The sequence below is a fragment of the Panicum hallii genome, chromosome 5, assembly GCF_002211085.1.
Source record: "Panicum hallii strain FIL2 chromosome 5, PHallii_v3.1, whole genome shotgun sequence".
Lineage (NCBI taxonomy): Eukaryota > Viridiplantae > Streptophyta > Magnoliopsida > Poales > Poaceae > Panicum > Panicum hallii.
Genome location: NC_038046.1, coordinates 5,243,499 through 5,265,893, shown reverse-complemented (window position 1 = coordinate 5,265,893; position 22,395 = coordinate 5,243,499). Strand labels below are relative to the sequence as shown.

The 22,395-nt window shown below is 49.7% G+C and overlaps 3 protein-coding genes across 3 annotated transcripts; 1 reads left to right on the top strand and 2 right to left on the bottom strand.

Annotated features, from left to right (window-relative positions):
- Positions 1–3,636: 3,636 nt before the first annotated feature.
- Positions 3,637–5,496, bottom strand: LOC112891614 (UDP-glucuronate:xylan alpha-glucuronosyltransferase 1-like). Its single transcript, XM_025958517.1, has one exon. The coding sequence runs from the start codon at positions 5,494–5,496 to the stop codon at positions 3,637–3,639; it is 1,860 nt and encodes a 619-aa protein (XP_025814302.1).
- A 5,183-nt stretch (positions 5,497–10,679) lies between these two features.
- Positions 10,680–12,677, top strand: LOC112894279 (cytochrome P450 86A1-like). Its single transcript, XM_025961930.1, has one exon. It carries the CDS (start codon positions 10,779–10,781, stop codon positions 12,426–12,428), a length of 1,650 nt encoding a protein of 549 aa, XP_025817715.1. The 5' UTR covers positions 10,680–10,778; the 3' UTR covers positions 12,429–12,677.
- Positions 12,678–16,137: 3,460 nt separating this feature from the next.
- On the bottom strand, positions 16,138–19,692 carry LOC112891378 (glycerol-3-phosphate 2-O-acyltransferase 6-like). The gene is made up of 2 exons (XM_025958220.1): positions 18,943–19,692; positions 16,138–17,286 (listed from the first exon to the last, which is right to left on the bottom strand). Exons 1-2 carry the CDS (start codon positions 19,558–19,560, stop codon positions 16,405–16,407), a joined length of 1,500 nt encoding a protein of 499 aa, XP_025814005.1. The 5' UTR covers positions 19,561–19,692; the 3' UTR covers positions 16,138–16,404.
- Positions 19,693–22,395: the final 2,703 nt, after the last annotated feature.

Below are 22,395 nucleotides of genomic sequence, written 5' to 3'. Positions count from 1 at the left end.
CACGTTGATGGTGCCAACAATAATGCCGCTCAAATTTGATGTCTTAGTTTAAGATGGCTCGCGAGGTGAGAGATGGTATGGAAACAAATATTTATGACGCGATGATGCATGGCAGCGTGATAATATACCATGTTTGGTTTTTGGTCGAGTGATTATTTTTTCTCCCACCATAATTATAAATGGACAAAGGATGATATATTATTATTTGGTTAAATTTCATCATTTGTTGTACATCTATTGTTATATTCTTGGTGCCGATTTGATTATTTATCTTTTTCTGTCATGAAATTTTTCTCTTTAATTGAATCTATATCTATATATATGTTATTTTACGCCTTAGGTGTAGCTACATGTAAAATTACTGAAAATTCAATAATAACTACTGCATACGATTACTAATACTATTTTACTAAGCGTGATTCAGTAATACGGTAACTCGGTTCAGTCAATAATTATGGTCCTAATACCCCCTCACAATCCAACTCAACTCTTAATCATTTTTAGCTTAAAAATATATAAAATATGAGCCCAATCCTAACCCCATCCTAAAAATGTATAGGCTAAGATCCTTTACCACCCTACCCATACAACACTCTCATATTGCACTTTGGCCTTTGTGCAAGCAAGATTCTCCCACCTTCTCTCTATATGTTATGTTTTTCTTCAATTCTCTCTCTACCCACAAAGTGTAGCTTCTAAGTCACTGGGTCGAAATTGAGCTGTTTATTATCCACCACCGAAATCAATGTGTGACTATAGCTCGAGCCCACATACATACGAAATCGAGATCAATAGCGACAGTATGAACACATCAGGCTCACATTATCTTTTGAACGCTTGTGTGTTGTCCATGTTCAGCGTTGCATGCATTGCAGGAGAGGCGAACATGATTGTATCAAGTTGTGTTTGAACGAAGGGTGCCGTTACTTTTTCCTTTTGTTGTTTGACTTTTGTCCGAAAATATAACGCAAGATGTTTTGAATTGAATAGCACATGTATCTTTCATGGGTTTCCATATTTATTGTAAATTCTAAAATTTTACCTATTTATTAATCATATTTCACAGGAACTTTCTGGTTAACTGCTAATTTTCTAATTTTTTCTAATTCCAAATTTAGCTATTTAGTTAATCCTATTCAGCATGGAATCTTTGCCATGTCCTAATTTATCTCAATATTTTAATTTCAAAATTAGCTATGTATTAATCGTATTTTATATGGACTCTTGAGTTAGTTTAGATCGTTAGATCTTCATTAAATCCGACGGTGTAAATTCTTTTTTTAACATGGGAATCTCTAGACCCTCCCTCTTTTAATACTCTCTTATTAATATAATATTTTTTTTCTAATTCTAAATTTAGCTATTTACTAATCATATTCAGCATGGACTCTTTATCATGTCCTAATTTTTCTCAATATTTTAATTTCAAAATTAGCTATTTATTAATCGTATTTGATATGGACTCTTGAGTTAATTTAGAATGTTAGATCTTCATTAAATTCGACAGTGTAAATTCTTCTCTTTTTTAGATTAACGTGAAAATTTCTAAACCCTCTCGTCGGATATGATGGCTTCTTTTAACACTTCCTTTAAAACACATCATACCGATTAAATTGTACTCTTCTCTAATTATTTTTGTAATGGTCCAATCTTTGTGATGTTAGCTAATATAAAACACGTTGTACCGATAAAATTGAGCTCCCCTCTAACTATGATCCATTTTTTTATGTTATAAAATTATCACGAAGGATAGTAAAACAGATATACTAGACGTCAATCGATTGAGATTTTGGTGTTGCGTCAATCGACGTTCTTAATTCTTATTGGGTCCGTTTCCGTCGAGTTTGCTTGCCCGTTTTCCTGTTACCGCACACTGTTGTCTCGTCGAGGGAGCCTGCACTGTGGTGGGTGTGTGCTAGGAACGGTGCGGTAGTCGGTGAGGAGCGGCTGCAATCCGCGCGAGCCGTGACGGGTGTCGCAGCTTCCCGGCGGGGGCAGCGGCGAGGCTCCCCGCGGACAAGCACGGCTTCCTGTCGGGGCCGGCGGCGTGTTTCCCCGACGGACAAGCGCAGCCGCCCGTCGCACGGCTTCCTTCCCGATGAGCGCGGCCGCCACTCTTGCCCGAGATCCATTTCTTAGTTTCTCTGCACCTCCAGCCATGAAGAAGGGAGAGCCGTGCTCCCATTTTTAGCGAGTCCAATGAAGAGGAAAGCAGTTTATAAGGTTCGTTCCTCTTCTTTTCTGATTTGCATGCTTGGGTCTGAATACTATTTAGAATTACACCCTGTGTAGCAGTGTATTTTTTTTCTTTTACTGTATTTTTTTTTGGGGGAGGGGGGGGGCAGTAGTTGTGCTGTAGTTGGCAAACAAAGACTTGTCATTGTTTTGTTCGTCCAGAAATTTTACGTGTAACTTTTTTATTTGTTGTTATTCTTGTTTGTACTGTAGTTGGGGGAAAAACTGTACATAAAATATGTTGTATTTGCGAACTGGTGCGTGTAAAAAATTGGACAGATAATGAGCAGGGGATGTTACTTTTCAAAATTTAAAAATATGTACTAGTTAATAGACATTTTGGGATTGATAAGCCTATTATTGGCGGAAAAGACAGTAATTAACGGGTGTGCGACGCCATACACTCTTAGGGTGCGTTTGGTTCAGCTGTGAGCTGTGAAAAAACTGCTGTCAAATGTCTGCTGTGAAAAAGCTGCTGTGAGATGCCTGCTGTGAAAAAACTAAAAGTTATTTGGTTCAAACTGCTATGAGTTGTCGAATGTAAAAAAGTTATATATTATCTTTATGCAAATTGACAGTATACAATATTTCTTTGTGATGACCAAATTCTTTTTCCTTTAAATCTTTATTTATATATATATATGAAAATATTTGGAGTTAACTTTTCTTATTCTTTTTTATTTTATTTTTCTATATATGAAAAATTTTATTTTCTTATATATAAAAAAGAATTGAAAGGGTATATATGCGACCAATAGTAGATGTGCAGTTTTTATAAATTCGGAAAAGCTGCAAAAGTAGGGTACAACCTACTTTCAAATTTATACTACAGAAAAGCAGTTTTTTCAAAACAGATGCAGAAAAGCTGAAGTCCTTTGTTTCAGCTTCTACTTTCTGAAAGCAAAAGCAGGTTCAATGCGTTTTAAGGGGTCCTTGAACAAACATTAGATCCGCTATTGCTGCTCAACTACTTACCGGACGCGCAACAGGTGGAAGGTGGACCCGATAGCATGTTACGGGTGGCAAACTCAACAGACAGTAGACGCGATTACAACTTACAGGCAGCAAACTCAATAGAGAGCAGACCCGGCCATTGGATGATGATCCCATGGTTCAAACAGGTGATTGATGGATATCAAAATTTCAATCGATTGATGAGGAGACAAATCCATAGTAAGGATTTGTGCGGACTGGGGAGGAAGAAACCCTGAATCATATCAAGCCTGATGCATGCGCATTTGTGCGGGACGACTAGGGCTGCTGTTCCTAATTTTCTTACTTTCCTCATCCCTTCGTGTATGTGCTGGATTATAGTGTTGATACTTTATCCATAGCTAGGAGAACATAGCGCGCGCGCGCGCTCGCTCTCTCTCTTAATCTGGCCGAACGAAGACGAATGTACTAGTGCTGGTAATGGCCTTTGATGAGGCGGCGCGGATCGGTGATTGTGCGGTTCCAGTGGCCGTCCGACGCATTGACCGTGGCCGCTTCCCTCCTGTGCTGCTCCAGCATCGCCACCTGGCCCTCTGGCAGCGCGCAGAACCGGTCCCTCAGCTCCGCGGGCTCGATCCGGTCGTGCACCGCCCACCACCGCGCGTGCGCCTCGTCGCTCGCGAACCGCCGCAGCGCCGCCACGTTCCAGTTGCAGTCGTAGTCGCGGTAGCACAGCCAAGGCTTGATGCCCAGGTAGTGCACCGCGTGCACCTCCGCCGGCTCCGCTCCCAGCACCCGCGCCTGCGCCGCCCGGTCCCCTTCGTCCCAGGCGTACTTGAGAAGGTTGGCGCGGCGCGGCAGGCGGTGCCACCACGGGAACACCTCGTTCAGGTACCCCTGGTCGCCGCCGTTGTAGGAGTCGATGTCGTGGATGCCCGCCATGAGCAGCTCGAAGGTGCAGTTGCACGGCTCCAGCACCATCACGCCCGAGTTGAAGCGCGCGCCGCTGTTGACCGTCGCGCTCAGTTCCAGCGCCTCCTCGAACAGGAAGTCCATGCTGCGCAGCACCAGCAGGTCGGCGTCCAGGAATACCACCTTGTCGTAGTTGGTCAGCTGCCACAGCCGGAACTTACTGTAGTTCCACTCGTTGTAGGCGTCGCGCGCCGCGCGCGGGTTGCGGATGCGCGGGGCCGGGCGCACCTGCCAGCCCGCCGTCGCGAGAGCGGCGCGCTGCTCGGCGCCCACGTTCTGCGCGTCCACCAATGCCACCAGGTCGCGCGTCGACCCCGTCTGCCGGATGCTCTGCGCCAGCGCGATGGCGCCGCAGACGTAGGCGTCGGCGGAGTGCAGCACGGTGGCGTAGGCCTGCCTGCCGATCCCTGATCTTGGCGCCTCACCCGGTTGTCCAGGTGACGGCTGCGGCCGGAGAGAAGGGACGGCGAGCTGGCAGGAGCCGACGGGCAGGTTGAGGCGATCGCGGAGGTAGGCGGCGTCGGGGCGGTAGAGCCAGGCGTGGGCATGGCGCGCGAGGAGTTGCTTGCAGGGGAAGAGGTTGGGCAGTGGGAGGCACTTGGGCTCGCTCAGGATCAACACCATGCCAGCCTTAGGAACACTCGAGCTGCTTCCGTGGAGGGCGAGCTTGGCGGCGGAGAGCTGGAGGTGGAGCCTGCGCACGTCCCTATACCAGCCTTGGCGGCGGCAGGGGAGCTTGACGGCGACGAGATCGTAATATTCACGCAGCGGCGGATCGGGGTCGGGGAGGGAGGGGCAGTTGTTTCTGTTGCTGTCCTCGTCGATCCAGTTCGGGTAGAGGGCTTTCCAGGTGACGTCGCCCGCGGCAGGCGCCAGGCTCACCGCCCGGACGTCGGCGGTCGGCAACGTGCTCCTCCAGCGCGCCACCTCCGACGAGTTGAAGTTGAGCAGGCCCACTCTGACGATGCCGCTGCCAGTGTCGTTAACGCTGTATGACGAGAGGCTCCTGGCGACGCTCTCCCACTGGATGTCCCAGTTGCTGTCCGCCGCGTACGGTCTAGCAGGGAGCTCCTCCTCCTCCTCGGAGGCTGCTTCTGCCTCTGACTCCTGACGACCATGAGCTGATGATGATGCTACTCCCGTGGACGTCGTAGGGATCTCGCCACTTGGATGGCTATCGGTAGGAGGAGCTCCCCGAAGGGAAACTGGAATGATCCGTGGCAGCACTGCCACTTGGACGATGACGCAGCAGCCGTTGCCGCCGACGAGCAGCGCCACGATGGCGCTCGCGAAAAACAGCAAGAGCACCAGCAGCTTGGTGATCCCACTCTTCTTCCGTACGCCGCCGCCGGTCATGTCTCTGCGCAGTCTCAGGTGGCGATGAAGCACTGAAATGAGACACACAAGAAGGAAAGAAATTAAAGATCGATCGAAAATTCGAAACTGAGGATGGCAGGGCGACCAAATTAAAATCGATAATCAGTAGGCATGCTTAATTTGATTGTGCTCTAGCTGCTTACCGGGCGATCTCTGGCCGGAGCTTGCAGCTGCGTGCCTGCGTCCACCGCGGCCGGGGCAGGCAGAGTGCCTTCAGGTAACGTATGTCCTCTGAGTCTTTGACTTATATATGCATGTACTCCACAATGAAGAATATATAGAGATAGCTGCGTCAAAAAGGCCCGCGCATACTGTACGACCTGAGACAAGCAACTGAAACCGATCGCGTTGTCTAGGTCAGCTGGTTCCTAGTTGGCTTGTGCGCATAGTGTAACTGCAGGGGACGCCACATGGAGAATCCTCATGGAAGAGTGTGATCATTCATCATCCTGTCTCTTTCTGAAATAGTATGCTGTAAGAGGAAGCCATTTGTATTAGCTACTGATGGACGGAGCACAACTAATCATATTAATTATGGTACTCTGTTCGTTCCAAATTATAGTTTATTTTGGCAAATTAAGATATCTAAATTTTGCTATTTATATAGACACAATGTATCTACAAATACATAGCAAGATCTATATATATCTATATTTGTTAAAACGACCTGCAATTTGAGATGGAGGGAGTAGTAATAACAATACTGACGGGCTAGCTAGGTTCGTCGACCGACCATTTCCGACCGCTGAGAATTAATGATGGGTGTCTCATCGATTGATCCGTCGCGCTGTCCGATCAGCTGATCCTATCTGTTTGGTTGCATACGGCAACTAGTCAATCCTGCTGTATTATTCAGGTTTAAGGTAGATCAAAGTTCAGGTTGGCCTCGTATGCTGCAGCTTTTTTTTCCTTTTAAGAGGGAGAAGGGAAATGTTCATTTAAGTCGTCCATGCATAACCATACCGAGATGACAGATCAATCCATTGGTATGTCCAAATCAGCAGAATTACTAAGCCGAATCCAGTGTTCCACTAATTCCCGTATGTTGTCCCGATAGTTTCATCAAGCCATGAGCCTCAATAGTTCAGATACAAGGTTCCATTACTTTCTTATGACTGTTCGTACTAGTATTTTATTGGTGATCTGAGATCAAGGTCCAACTGTCCTTACTAGGATTTAAGGCCTGTTTGAAATAGTGGAAGTTAGGGATTATAGTTCAAGTTTATTCTGTGCTAAGTATTTGTGATTTTTATCCCAAAACTGACTTTCCAAAAAGGACTTTTAGTGGAAACAAAATTAATACTTGAATTTGACTCATCATTGATATCATCAGTCTGAATGTGCTACGATTTCTGCTCGTTCAGTATCCATTTACTCTCCTATTAAACCAGCTGGTCATAGTGCGTAATTTTTTTCAGTGACACGATGCGTCACTGAATACTGTGCAACTGAAATGGGACGCTATTTATGTATTGACATCCTGCTGATCAGTTCATATAATCATATGCCCCTATTTCAGACTGTCATTCATATGTACAGAACAGTAATGACATTTTTAGAACTCATAAGCAGTTCAGTAGTGTCTTGTATAAAGTAGTTCCATGACTACCTCACCGATTTGGTCATACTTGAACAAGAGATGGCGCTCTAAAATCATAGTAGCTTGTCTTGCGTAGGGAATGTCCCTTTCTTATATGTGCATGACATTAGGTGAATTCTGAATTTCTGATACATTCTGCCATCAGCGTTTCCCGCATCAGTAACCAATAACCATGCTCATTATGGTTGTAGCCTTGCAGATAGTTTTATTTTATCAAAGAGTACTGGATTACTGCTATTGATCAAATTTAGAAAGTTAGTTTTGCACAGGTTCATGTAGCAACTTTCCTGTTATTGCTTTACCTCTGACCCAATCAAAGAAATGGCACGGTGATCCAATCAAAGAAATGGCGTTGGAACCGCATCGTGTCCTTCCTTGCTCTGAAGTGTAATGTGAACAGTTTTTAGTTGCTGGATCAATTTTGTAATGATCCTTAGCCGTCAGCACTGAATACTTGAGGACAGCTCAGTTTGAGACTCTTGAGGTTCAGAATGGTGAGCTAACAGGTCACCGCGCGCCAAGGCAGTCCGCGTGCGCCGCCTCACCGATCGGCGACCCTGCAGCCGTTAGCCCGGTAGGTGGTTACACTCCAAATCTACAAATCTACAATGCGGCAGCCTCTCGTCTCCGGGCACCGGGCATCATCGCATCTCCCGAAGTGGCGAGTCCCGAGGGGCTGCCGTGACAGGCAGCGGCGGCGCGGGAGGGGGTAAGGAGGCGGCGGCGGCCATCTGGGGGCGGGAATTCGACAGAGGGCGAGCAAGGGATGCGAGACGGTGGGGGTACTCGCGGAGATCGCCGGTGTGTTTCTCACAAGATTTACAGAAAACTCCCTGGTCGCAGGTCAAATATTTACAAATAATCCCCTAATTCGGATTAGTAATCAATATTTATAAATAGAACCCTAACATTTTCAAATAACACCCCGCGATTAATAATCGCGATCCGAATATTAAAAAAAACCCTTATTTTTTAAAATAAAGGGCGACTGTCCTGGTTGTTATCGGCAGCTCGTCTTCCCGGCCGGTGGCCGCCGCCAGCATCCAGACTCCGGCCGGAATCCCCATTCCCAGTTCAATCCCCAGGTTCAGATTTAAGATCCTCGCCCCTGATTACCGCAGCAACGACTTGGAAAGGAGGCCGGATCGTGGCCCTCCCCACCACCGGAGCTAGCGGACGCGCGCTTCACTTGACGTGCGAGCTCAGCCATGGCGGCTTGGCCCGTAGCTTGTCCGGTACGGGATTTAACCAGATGCCGGTGCTACCTCGTACTACTATGCTTAAGCTGGTACTGCTTGTTTTAGGAGCCTGGAATCCTACTCCCTTGATTCACGTTCGAGCATTGGTGCTGACATTTCTGGAACACATATGCAGTTAGGTAACCAGTGGTGTTCGTGAGCAGAAGTTCTGTGGTGCTAATTTGCTGAATTTGAGATAGTAAAATTTTGGTCCAAACATGTAGAGTGGCTGGATTAATATCTGAATTGCAATGTTTGCAGAATTACTGAACTGTATCTGCTACTCAAACAATAGCAGTCTTGGCATAAGGATTGTTTCTGTAGATGTAAAGTGTATTGCACAGCAATTTCACTGAATTCATATGCGTCCTGTGGAATTAGCATTAGTTTCCTGCATTTGTAACCGTAATAGCCTGCTTGTGAAGTATTGTTAGCAGCTTTCTGTTTTGTTTTGTTTTTGAAAGAACTGATATCGATTATTCATGTAAGTCAGGATACTTTTGTACTGTTAATGTAACGACATTGGAAATACTCCTTTACCTCTGGTAAAATAAATGCCAGTGGTGTGTCGAGATGAACTTTCAGAAGGGGAAAAATAGATAGTGGTGTCAAAACTGAACTTTATCCCTCCGCCCTCCTTGCTCAGGAAAAGAAGTTTACTCAATTGCTCGAACATTTTTTTTTCTCGAAATGAAATTGCTCAATCAACTTCAAAAGCTACTAGATGCTTTCCACTATTTGGAGAGACAACATGTATGGAGGGCTAATATGCGTAGGGAGTTATAATTTACATGTTTTTAATCACACTCCCATGAGTTTCTATCCTAAGATCGATCACTTGCAGTTGGTATATTTATATGGTGCAATATTGACAATCTTGCATTCGCATCATTGTTACAATGTGGTGACGTATCACAACTGATGAATATCTTCTGATATGTACAATCTTCACTTGCTGCCACTAACGTTTTATCAGCAGCTTAATGAGGTCGTCTCACTACCTGCAAAAGTCCTACTCTGCTAACGTTCTTCTTGTTTCCGTGAATCAGTACTGAAATTTGCAACAGAATGTGCAAATAGGAATTTTGTTGGGAACTGAAATTGCATAGTTTCAGACACACACTTATATCATAGTTATTTTTTTGGCTGCCTTTGCATCATCTTAGTATGGTTCAGCACTGAGGTTGAGAAAAATCTGCTGAACTGTTATGCATCTGAACTTCGAATGGTTCATTCCTGCCTCTGCATTTGCATGTCCTTGTTGTACCGCAATTAGTTTAAAAGATATGAAGATGTAACTGAACCCGGCATTAGCATGAATCCTAAATGCATCCTGATGTCATTAAATAGCAGCCTAAATGAAAATGAAGATATGAAAATAGAAAGATAGTCCAAATGAAATGAATCCTGATGTCATATATTTTCCCATAGTACCATACCTATACTGCTCGGTAGTTACTATTTCCGAACTTTTCAATAGTATACAATTAATCTGAACCTCTATTTATTAATAATTTCTTATAGAAAAAGGTTTTGAACTTAGAGGCTTAAGTTGCTAAGAACTTGAAATTGCCAAAGCCAAAAGGAGATAAGAAAGACTTACTGTTCCAAAACAATTAAGATAATAAAAAAAGGTTGATTGATTTTTGTTTTGGCATATAGCACCATTTGGATTCATCAACTAGAAGGTCCTTAAAAGACCAATAACACACACTCAAAACGCACTAGTCATAACAGGAATGTGATGGAAATGAAACCTCTCATAAATGAATTTGGCCTTATGTCCATTTAGTTTTCCTTTCTTGTTTAATTTGTTGGGTGAGCAGCTTGTTAGCGAGATATTTCTCACCAACTATTGCTGCCAAGTCGATGTTGGGAGCATTGCATGGTTCTAGTACGTGAAAGGTGAAGCATTTGACGAAATGGATTGGTTAAAGTATGGGCAACCATCCCGGTAGCTCGCAGTAGCAAGAAAGAAAGCGAGAGCTCTTCAAGGCAACACGCACCCTGAATTTTCTGCAGCAAAACCAGTGTCCAATACCTACAGCGCTCCTTACTTTCCGTTACACTCTTGAAACAAAAAAAAGGCACCAACCGCGATTAGTTTAGTCGCTGCCAGCACGTTCGCTGAAGTGAGCAGCATTGCTAAAGATTCTTGTTGAGCAGAACGGCCACCAAGGCAAGAAGTATGGACAAGAGCAACGCATTTTATTTGCCCGCGACGAATTCAAAATCTTGCGAGACTGAACCACATTTAAACTTGGGGCGCAGAGGATATATATACGCGAGGGCGCCAAACACATTTCCCAACTCACCAAGAGCAGCGCCATTTCTTAATCGCAGCGCCTAAACCAAGCCCTCCTAATTATATCGCCACGGTGCTGTTACCACCAGGTGAGGTTGCAAGCTTAAAACGCACCGGCATGGCCACGGTACTGGATGCCGCCGGTGTGTTGCACTTCCACCCTTACGCCGCGGCGGCGGCGGCGGCGGCACTGGTCTCGGCGTACATGGTGTGGTTCTGGGCGCTGACGCGGAGGCTGTCGGGGCCGCGGATGTGGCCGCTCGTCGGCAGCCTGCCCAGCGTCGTGCTGAACCGGGCGCGCGTCCACGACTGGATCGTCGACAACCTGCGCGCCACGGGGGAGGCGGCCACGTACCAGACGTGCACCCTGCCGCTGCCGTTCCTCGCGCGGCGCCAGGGCCTGGTGACCGTCACGTGCAACCCGCGAAACCTGGAGCACATCCTGCGCGCGCGCTTCGACAACTACCCCAAGGGCCCCATGTGGCAGGCGGCGTTCCACGACCTCCTCGGCCAGGGCATCTTCAACTCCGACGGCGAGACGTGGCTGCTCCAGCGCAAGACGGCGGCGCTCGAGTTCACCACGCGGACCTTGCGCCAGGCGATGGCGCGCTGGGCCAACCGCATCATCAAGTACCGCCTCTGGGGCATCCTCGCCGACCACTGCGACGCCGCGGCGAGCGTTGACCTCCAGGACCTGCTCTTGCGCCTCACCTTCGACAACATCTGCGGCCTCACCTTCGGCAAGGACCCCGAGACACTGTCTCCGGGGTTGCAGGAGAACCCCTTCGCCAACGCCTTCGACTCCGCCACCGAGGCGACGCTGCAGAGGTTCCTGTTCCCCAGCTTCCTGTGGCGCATCAAGAAGGCGCTCGGCGTCGGGAGCGAGCGGAACCTCCGCGAGAGCCTCGCGATCGTGGACCAGTACATGACGGAGGCCATCGCGGCGCGCAAGGCGACGCCGTCGGACGACCTGCTGTCCAGGTTCATGAAGAAGCGCGACGGCAACGGCAGGGCATTCCCGGAGGACGTGCTCCAGTGGATCGCGCTCAACTTCGTGCTTGCCGGGCGCGACACGTCCTCCGTCGCGCTCAGCTGGTTCTTCTGGATGCTCATGCAGCGCCGCGACGTCGAGCGCAGGGTGGTCATGGAGATCGCGTCCGTGCTCAGGGAGACGCGGGGCGACGACGCCGGGAGGTGGACCGAGGAGCCGCTGGACTTCGACGAGCTGGACCGCCTCGTGTACCTCAAGGCGGCGCTGGCGGAGACGCTGCGGCTGTACCCGTCGGTGCCGCAGGACTCCAAGTACGTGGTGGCGGACGACGTGCTGCCGGACGGCACCGTCGTGCCGGCCGGCTCGGCGATCACCTACTCCATCTACTCTGTTGGGAGGATGGAGAGCATATGGGGCAAGGACTGCGCCGAGTTCCGGCCAGAGCGATGGCTGTCGGCTGACGGGACCCGGTTCGAGCCGGCCAAGGACGCGTACCGCTTCGTGGCGTTCAACGGCGGGCCGAGGACGTGCCTCGGCAAGGACCTGGCCTACCTGCAGATGAAGTCCATCGCGTCGGCCGTGCTGCTGCGCCACTCGGTGGAGCTCGTCCCGGGGCATAAGGTGGAGCAGAAGATGTCGCTCACGCTCTTCATGAAGAACGGCCTCCGCGTGCACGTCAAGCCGCGGGACCTCGCCGGCTACGTCGCCGCGCCACCGGAGGAGGCGCCGCAGCAGGGAGCCTTTGTGATCCCGACCACCACCGCGGCAGCTGCGTAAGTCCTGGATGTGCGACGTGCCACGAACAGTGGCTTCTACTACGTGCACGCTGCCTCCTCTCAAGTGTGGTTCTGCCTGTCAAAGTCATGCGACCGTTTCCCTCCTTTGAGCGGTTAGATTGTCATTGTTAGGTTGGTTCGCTCCTGTTGTCTACTACTTGTGTACGTTTGTGTGGATCGGTTTGTGTAATTTTTGTTGAGGTCTGCTGGATGAAAAAAAAAGGTAAGCAATGGAACTTTACTTTGCGTATGTGTCTGTCAAAAAAAGAAAATTAGGGCGACCTCCGCGAGTCCCCGGCCGTGTCGCATCCCTACATCAAATTCCCGCGACCAGATGGCAGCCGCCGCCTCCTTACCCGTCCGGCCTCTGCGACTCGATGACGGCGACCGTGTTCATCAGGTGGCTGCCGACCATCTCCGGCCACGACGAGGTGTTCACTTCGTCGGAGGCGCCGCCGACCGGCGGCGGCGGCAATAGTAAGTCCCTGCCCATGGCGATAGAGCATCGGTTTCGCCCATGGCGCCCTCACCGGAGTAGATCGATCAGTCAGCAACCTTGTAGAGGTCACCACTCACCACCGACGTAAGCGACCGGAGGATATGGAAGGTCACAGACATGGCGTCTTCGGCCACGCTATCGCGGACGCTGTTCCTCCAATGCCCGAGCTCGCGGCGTGAGTGTCCATGGCCATGGCCATCTCCTTGTTCTTCCTCATCCAAGTACCGACAGTAGCTTGGGGATGGAGAACCGAGCGACCTGGGCGGAGGAGATGAAGCGGCTGCAGCGGCCTGAGCACCGACGTGGGCTCGCTGGGCCTCGGGGCCGGCGGGCCCGCCGTGGCCGCCGCAGGAGGTGGCGGTGCAGAAGTTTCCAGAAACCCCCCTGAAATGGATCTGTATTTTTAATATCGATCCAAATAATTACACATACCCCCTTAAATCGGATCGCGATTCAAAACCGCTTGATCCGATTATTTTCATAAAAACCCCTAAGTTAGAATATTATTTTGTAAAATAATCCCTGCGGGTCCTCGGCTCCATGGCTGGCGCCCTATCCCGTCCGGCTCCGGCAACGGCCGCTTCGTCGTCGCGAATGGACCAGCGCTAGATCTTCCCTCCCTCTTCCCGCATCACCTCGCGCTGGCCGGCGGTCGAGAGCGCTCCGTGCCCAGAGACGGGACGCCGCATTGTAGATGTGGCGTGTAAACGCCTACCGAGCCACCGGGCTGCACGGTCGACGACTCGACGGACGTTGAGGCGGCGCCCACGGACTGACCTGTTAGGTCACCATTCTGAACCACCAAGTCTCAAACTGAGCTGTCCTCAAATATTCAGTGCTGACGGCTGAGGATCCTGAGGCTATGGGACAGTAGAGGAAATGCGGTCAATGTTCAGATGGAAAGTTAGTAACCTTACAAATTGATCCAGCAACTAAAGACAGTTCACATTACACTTTCTGAGCAAGGAAGGATACAACGCAGTTCCTACACCATTTTTTGATTGGATCAGAGCCTCAGAGGTAAAGCAATAAGAGATTAACAGGAAAGTCGCTACATGTGCAAAGCTAACTTTTCCAACTTTGATCGATAGCAGTTATCCAGTACTCTTTCAGAAAATAAAACTACCTACAACCATAATGAGCATGGTTTACTGATGCGGGATACGCCGATGGCAGAATGTATCAAATTAACCTAATGTCATGCACATACAAGAAACATTCCCTACGCAAAGACGGGTTATTATTTTAGAGCGCCATCTCTTGTCTAAGTATGAGCTGGTTTTTATGGAACAACCCTTCATATTCAAGTTGGCGAGCGAAAAAAATCGGTGCTCGTAGCCTAGGAGGGGGAGGGGGTGAATTAGTCTATTTTAAAATCTTAACCTATGGCTCGAACTACTTACCACAAAATATAATCTATCATCTAGATGTGCAACTAAGGTCCAACTAGTATGAAAATCTCATCCCAAAGAGTTTTGCAACCTATAACTAATCCTAGCAAGATACTGCATTAAGAATGTAAATGCACACAAGATTGCAATAGGAAATGCGGAAGCTTAAAAGAAGGAGATTAGGGGAAGCAAACTCTCAACACGAAGATTTATCCCGTGGTATCGGTAGGCACAAGGCCATCTCTAGTCCACTCTATTGAAGTACTCACTAAGAGTATTGCTTTCTGGTCACCGAGTCTCTTCCGGAACTCTTCTTGACTCGCCACCAAGATGAGTCAAGTCCCCAGTCATCTCGATATCGTCTCCACTAAGGAGCTTCTCCGTGAAGGAAGGGGGTCTCCATGTCCCCCGCATAAAGCTGTCGTCGCCACTCCACACTAAGCCGGAGGGTCGATGACTTGCCGACGAGCCACCAGAACTCCAAGGGGCCGGCACACCGAGATACAACTTCTGGTTCACTCAAGAACCAGCACACAAAGCATCAACGCCTTGCTCTCTCACTCTCTCTAAGCTAATCCTAACACTAACACTCTGAAAGCTTGTGCTAATCCTAAGAATATGATCAATAAGTTCTTGGGTGGCTTGGAGAACTTTTTCAGAGTGTACGTAGCTTCTCACGAACTCCAGCAACCTCAAATGATCCGGGGTGAGGCCTTATATAGGCTAGAGATCCACTCCTAACCCCTGACCGTTAGATGCTTTTTCCATAAAAAGCATAAAGCGTCGGTTAAACCGGTCGCCACCGTCGGTTTAACCGGTCACACTCAGCCTACCTACTAGCCGTTTAACTCCAACTGCCATCTTCTGCTGACGTCGTTGCACCAATGACCGTCGATTTAATCGGTGCTAAAGACTTTGCTTGGGAACCCTTCTGGAACCAAAATATAAGTACTGAGTAATCACAACACTCTTACACCGATGTCTTCTTTTGCACCGTCGGTTTAACTGATGCCTCTGTTATTTCTTCACTTGATTGCCATGTCATCTCCTCATTGCACCGATGTCTCCATTGTTATAGCGTCGGTTCAACCGGTGCTACTGTGATTTCTTCACTTGATCGCCATATCAACTCATCAAAATACCGATTTCATGCCGTCGGTTTAACTGACGCATGTAATAATGCTGAACCTTGTCCAAATTATGGCGGTTGTCATTTTGACAGTGATTTGGATCATCTTCTATATGGATTGGACTCCATCCATAGAATCTAGAAATCCTACGAACTTGAGCTCAGAAACTCGTTAATCCCATTAACTATATCGTCACACGATCACCAAAATTATAATTATGGTCTAATACGATCATGTTCCTTACAGTGAGCTTGTCATGGAACTACTTTGTTCAAGACAATACTGAACTTGCAATATACTCACAGTTTATCAATATAAGTTCAGGAGTAGCATTCTGAAATAGGATATATGAACTGATCAGCAGGGTGTCCGTACATAAATAGCGGCCCATTTCAGCTGCGCATTATTACTTTAGTATCGTTGAAATTAGGCGCTACGAACAGCTGATTTTTTAATAGGGGACTCTGTGTTCAGATTTTGCTTAAAACACTAGTCAAATTTGCATGAGTTTTTCAAATTCTGGTCAAAATAGTAGATCTGTTACACATACTTTGAGTATTTTTTGGATTCCTTCGTCAATTTGAGTGTATATCGGCAAAACCCCAGGCTTTCAGCGGCTCTCAGGAGCAGTCATATTTGACTTTTTTTCATCATTGTACCGAATGAAGATGCTTGAGTCCACGACAAAACTAATTAAACTGTCAAGAATCCACTTGTATATATATAATTACCCATGCATCCTTCGATTCAAAAAGGGGAAGAATTTTTAGACAATTATGATCTCCAAGCTTGTACTAATACACGGCCCACATGACATTGTCAATTGAAACAATGAGTAATTGACCAACTTTTCGACAAACAACAATTAATCGGAACAAATAACAGCAGCAATAATCGGCTGCCTGAGTCCGGAGTAGTGATCTCTTGCTGCCCGGCCGGTCTTGATCTATTTGACCGCTAGTTCTTCTCCTTCTCCTTGTTCTTGGACGGGACACGGCCGTCGGTGCCGGCGAGTATGCCGTACTTCTCCTTGCGGGTGATGGTGGTGCACTCGAAGCCGAGCTGGCCGCTGAGCGTCTTCTGGATGTAATTGGCGACCTCGATGGGCGACTTGCCACCGCTGCAGGTGAGCTCCTTGGGCAGCTGGTTCAGGAAGGTGACCTCGTACGTCGGCCGCGGGTTCATGAAGAAGAAGTAGGGGTCCATGAGCTTGAAGCCGCGCACGGTGGAGCCGTGGAACATGCTCTCCTTGGTGTTGATCGCCACGGGCACGATGCGGTCGGTGAGCTCGGCGAACAGCGCGCTGAAGCGCAGCAGGAAGGGCTCGCGGCAGGTGGTGCCCTCGGGGCAGATGACGAGGTCGCCCTCCTCCAGCAGGCGGCGGATGTTCTCGGCGTCCTTGTCGCGCTCCCGCGACAGCGCGACGGCCTTGATGGGCGAGATGAGCTCGGAGAACTTGGAGATGCTGTAGGTGACGCAGCTGACCTTGCGGCGGAGCGCGACGGCGACCTCGATGGGGTCGAGCACGGTGCGGTGGTTGCAGACGAAGAGCACCCCCGGGTGGCCCTTCTTGGGCGGCGGCGGCGGGGTGCCCTTGACGATGAGCCGGATGCCCATGAGCTTGTAGGTGTAGTAGACGATGCGCTCGGGCAGGGGCAGGTTGATGTAGACGCGCATGAGCGCGAGCGCGAAGCCGAAGGGCATCCACAGGAAGGTGACGAGCGCGACGAGCGGCGTCGGGCGCTGCACGAGGCGGCCGTCGTGCAGGATCAGCGGGCTCAGCAGCTGGTTCCGGGGCACCGGGCTGTACTTCTTCCTCGACGTGACCAGGTAGGCCTCCTGCACGGACGGCCAACAGCGAAAGCATACGCGTGGTGTCAGCGTGCGTCAGAACAGTAACCAACAGTGTACAGCGCTCAGTAGTGATCTCGATCAGTAACCTCATTAATTCTGCCATGTGCTGAGTGTAGCACTAATAGTGATTGAGCAGTGCCGTTCGATGAACCCAGAGACATGCACGGGTTGGTGTTCCAGAGACCACGCCAGAACAAGGGACCAACTCAAGCATTCCATCAAAGCTGAAACGCCATGCATACACGATTGAAGTAGCAGTACCACACCAAATACTAACTCCGTGTAACGAAATGGGGAACGGTGTTGGGTTGGGTGTGAGTCAACTTAGCGACTCCACAACTAGATCTGCTCGTGAAGCCACGCCATAGCGTAGCAGGCCAAAGATGGCCGGGCAACTACCAAGCCATGCTGCCACTGCCAGCACCGGAAACCGGGTGCAAAGATCTACCACTCCAGCACTGCGTCGAGAAACAGATTTTAGTTACACCGGCAGCGGCAGGACGGTCCCCGGACGAGCAGTGCCCATACCGTATTTACTCCGCTGCCAGGCCGGCCGGAACGGACGATTGGAAAGAAAGAAAAAGAAGCGGCAGCCATAGATCTGGCACGCTCAGCTCCAGCTTTCACGCCTCACGCGCCACCCGGTCGGGACGGCCGGGCCGGCCTCCTTCATTGCGCGGGGACAGGGTGCCATGAATTCACCGCCAAACAGCCGTAAATGGAGCCGGGACGACGAGGCCGGAGCGGAGCCGGACGGGTGCGCCTGCGACGAGTGATCCCGCGCATTCAATCCGCCAGGGCCAGCCGCCAGCGACGCCGGTGATCTGATCTCCGGCGTCCACGCTGGGCTCTGTCCCGATCATGTTCCCTTGGGCTGTGAGACCGTGTCAACGGTGATGGCACGGCGTTTTCGCGCGGTGGCAGCTGACAACCACCCAGAGTTATCAGGCTCTGATGGCTGCGCCGAGACATTAGATGGTCGCTGTTACTGTAGCGGCTTGGACGGGATCACGGGAGCAGCAGCAGCTGTTCAGTGTTCAGAGTGTACAGCTTCTGCATGTATGTGTCATAAAGGCCAGGAGTGGACTGAACTATCTGATTTCTTCAGAAAACAAATGGACAGAGATTAGCACACTTCTCAGTCCGCAGCAGGTGACGACTGACGATGCCTATGTGACACTCCGTGTGGACTGCTTATGTCAACTTTGCATCAAAAACACGCCCTGAGATTCTAGACGTTAAGACGTGCTCTACTGATTATGGTCAGACCAAATTTGCCAGCACACCTTAACTTCCAATCTGGGTTGGCCTTCAGGCTAGGAGGAAAAAAAAAAGTAACAAGGTTCATTTAGTGAGGTTGCTACCTAAACTGCGAAAGGGCTGAGTGCTTTTAGTTTCTACTTAATTCCAACCTGTTCGAGCCTAAACCGTCTGTTCCAGGTTGCCGGCTCAAGCCTAAACCGTCTGTAATGGGTAGTTCGAGCGCTACTGAATACCAATTCCTCCACGAGATCAGATATTCAGATTATCAGATAACAGCGTCGAACGATACCAATTCAGAGAACACGATCGCACACGGTATCTGTATCGATCAGTAACTGACGGGAATCAAGGCACGGGAGTCGGGAGTACGTCACGAACCTTGCAGATGGACATGAAGTCGAAGTCGGTCTCCCTGTCCCCCATGCCGACGTCGGGCACCGCGTCGCCGAGCTCCCTGACGACGGCCTGCTTCTTGTGGTCCCCGACGAGGACGCCGGGCTTGACCATGAACCCCGTGGCCTTGCCGTTCTTGCCGACCTCCAGCTCCGTCCCGACGACCTTGTCGGCGCCGAGGAACGCCCTGGCGAAGGGCTCCACCATGATCCGGGGGCTGGCCGTGATGATGTAGCGCTTGCCGAAGGAGCTGAACACCCTCCAGCTCTCCGGGTGGACGTCGCCGGCGTAGAACCTGGGCAGCACGGAGCGCGCCACCATCTCGATGCTGCGCACCTTGAGCCCCGCGACGGAGATGTAGACGAGCGTGCTGATGGCCAGCGACTCGGAGAAGAAGATGTAGGTGGCGTAGACGAAGGGCACGGAGAGGAGCAGCAGCACGGCGCGGAGGAGGCTGCCGGCCTCCAGCGCCACGAGGAGGTAATAGGGGAAGGCGCTCCGGGAGATGAGCAGCGTGCCGTCCAGGTCGGCCGCCACCGTCTGCTCCGACCGCCCCTCCGAGCAGCACTCCTCGATGGGCTTGAACCTGCGGGACGCCACCATCTTGCTAGCTAGCGCTCGACCTCGCCAGCAGCAGCAGAGCCCCGGAGGAGCAGTGCGAGCGGAGGAAGGAGATCGAGACTGCGAGTTGGCAGTGGAGTGGGGTGGCGAGGCGGATTTAATATACGCGAGGCTGGTCGCTGGTGGTGGTGGTGACGGGGGTGTCTGGATGCCACCCGTGGAAGGGGGAGGCCGGGCTGCAGGCCGATCGAGCGCCAGCCAGCCTCGACTCCGAGACGGTGTATAATTGCAAAGCGCCGCCCCCTTCCTCTCTCTCGCAGCTAACTTGAGTGGCCATTACTTCCAGAGAGCGATGTGCTCCACTCCACTCCACTGGAGGGCATCGTGCGCGAGGAGGTAGCTAGCCAGCTGCTAGCCAATGCCTCACCTGCTTGGCTAGACCGAACCACGCGACCGCACACGCCGAGTAGTGGTGGTACGCGCTGTACTACGCTACGCTGAGCTAGAAAAGGTAAATGCCGCCCCGTGCGCGATCTCGTCCAAATTTTCTCACCGGCACGTTGAATTTATGAGGCCGGTGAGAAGTGGCGCCAGCCGTGGCCGTGAGTGACCTGCCCGCGATTCCCTTTTCCCGTGCGCCGATCCATCCACATTTACGCTGTCCGAGACGAAAAGCTAGTGGTTTCCCAAGCCCGCAAGAGACGTAATCGCAAGCGGCAGGCAGCGGTATGGGGCGTGCGCGGCTGTACAGGCAGGCGGGCTTTAATCGCGACGGAATAGTTGGTTGGGAAGTTTATGGAGCGGCAGCCCATTGATTTGGGTCGCCGCTCGCCGGCTCGCCGCGGATCAGGTTCAGGCCCCGGTGGTCAACAGCTAAACCACACGACAGACAGCTGATGGCCAACTGCAGCGACAGCGCGTGATTGATCGCGCTCCTTCCTTCGGATTACGCAAAGATTGTTTGCTGCGGAGCAAACGAAATGCGTGGTGGGGACATGGACTAGACGTAAACATGCTGTGCACGGCGCGGAGACCTTTCTTCCTCCTACTACGTCCTGCAGGCTACAGGTGAGATGTACAGTAGCAATCTTCTCGGCTAAGAAGGTTCAGAAACTGTCCTGACAGTCAAAAGGGTAACAACTTTGGAGCACTGAGATTCAGGCTTGTTCGCCCTTTTGGAATGTTACAATTAAAACTGGTATGAGGAGAGGATATATATCCTGCCCCGACTGCGTTGCCTGTTGGGCACAAGTCCAGTGAGGATCATACTGCACGATAGATTGATGGGGCATGTGCAGAGAAGAGCCCATACCGTTGCCTGTTGCGGCTTGTAGGCGAAGAGCCACACGAGCATGTTCGTCAGAGGAGAAGGCTCTCGTTCCAGCATGGAAGAACCGAATGGGGACTCTGTTACGCTATGATTTTTTTTTGCAGGAATAACCTTTATCCAGAAAGGTCAATCCCAAGCTCCCAAGGGCGAATCAGGCTGCACCATGCAAATATACCTTCATAGGATTTTTTTTGGGTTACTCACATTTGTTGTAGCCTGAAGAAAATCATTCCACCAATTCTTAATCCAAAGTTCCAGGCATTTGTTATTCCTCTGGAGATCCGTCTCTCTTCTAGTGTCGTTTTGATATCCTTCTAGTGCAGTGGATATTCTCATGACCAGAACAAATGGTTGAACTCCAAGAGATGTTCCTTCTCACCAGAAAAGTTAACGTTCACCCACTCATGTTGAATAATATGTTTCTGCTCATTCTGCAAGAATCTCGCAAAACACATGACAGAGAATGGTAGGTGACTTTGTATATTACCCTCGTGATTGCCAAAATATTCAATTCCTAGAATTGCCATTCTATCTTGAAACTAAAAAAAATACATATATAAAACTAAATACCAATAAACCACCCCTAAGGCTCTAAATCAGCCTTTTTCACTTTGTACCCCGTAACTACTTTTCTTTCATGGCCCATGGCCGACCTATAATAAATGAATAATTGGCGAAGGACTCACCAACTGCAGCCCAGTAGAGTAGAATGCCTTGTGGACCCTCCCATCACAACCATCTGTATGGGACTTCATTGTCAATATGACCACGACCATGTGATCAGTTGTGATAGGATCTTGATTGATTGCATATTGTGGATCTGAGCCATCGATGATGTAACCATTACCTCTTATGTTCTATGGCATCTTTATGTTCAGTAGCCTTTGTGCCGTGAATTCATGCAGAGGGAAATGATTAACCATTCTGGTAGTCCTTCCAGAACAACATATATTTCTGTTTTTGCTCGTATGCTAACCACTATGCATACATGCTACTTTGGTCAATACTCTAAACTCTGAAGTGTCCCTGTTAAGTCCCAATTCTACATGATTTTACCAATTTTGCCAAGGAGATGTTCACCATTATTGAACTGGCAAATAGCTACTTAATCGGGTACATAAGGAAAACTAGTACACGAGCTGGCAAAGCAGTTCATTAATGGTGACTCGTTATATGTCACTGTTAGCATGACATAGTTGTTGGGCAATACAAAAAGCACAAGTTCTAGGCTACGCTATCAACGCGACAAAACAAGCCTACACCTAAAGACATGTCACTAGACCCCAGACTTCCGAGCATGCATACCAGAAATTATATATGTTAGCCAACACACAAGTGCAAAGGACTCACCCAGCCAGCCAAACCATGGGCCTCTAGCTGGTAACAGTCAGATTTCGCCCAAAATCATTTTATCCTAATTTTATTCAAAATTGTCAACGTCAAAGGCATATAAATATTTAGTAGCAAACATGAGTCAAAGGAGAGCAAAAAAACAAAAACAAAAACAAAAAACATATGCTAACCTGTGTGAGCACTGCTCCAGGAGC

Bases quoted from the DNA above. Each gene is read 5' to 3' on its own strand.
- LOC112891614 (XM_025958517.1), bottom strand. From the start codon at position 5,496: ATGACCGGCGGCGGCGTACGGAAGAAGAGTGGGATCACCAAGCTGCTG.
- LOC112894279 (XM_025961930.1), top strand. From the start codon at position 10,779: ATGGCCACGGTACTGGATGCCGCCGGTGTGTTGCACTTCCACCCTTAC.
- LOC112891378 (XM_025958220.1), bottom strand. From the start codon at position 19,560: ATGGTGGCGTCCCGCAGGTTCAAGCCCATCGAGGAGTGCTGCTCGGAG. The intron at 17,287-18,942 runs GTTCGTGACGTA...CCGTCCGTGCAG, and splicing joins ACTTCATGTCCATCTGCAAG to GAGGCCTACCTGGTCACGTC.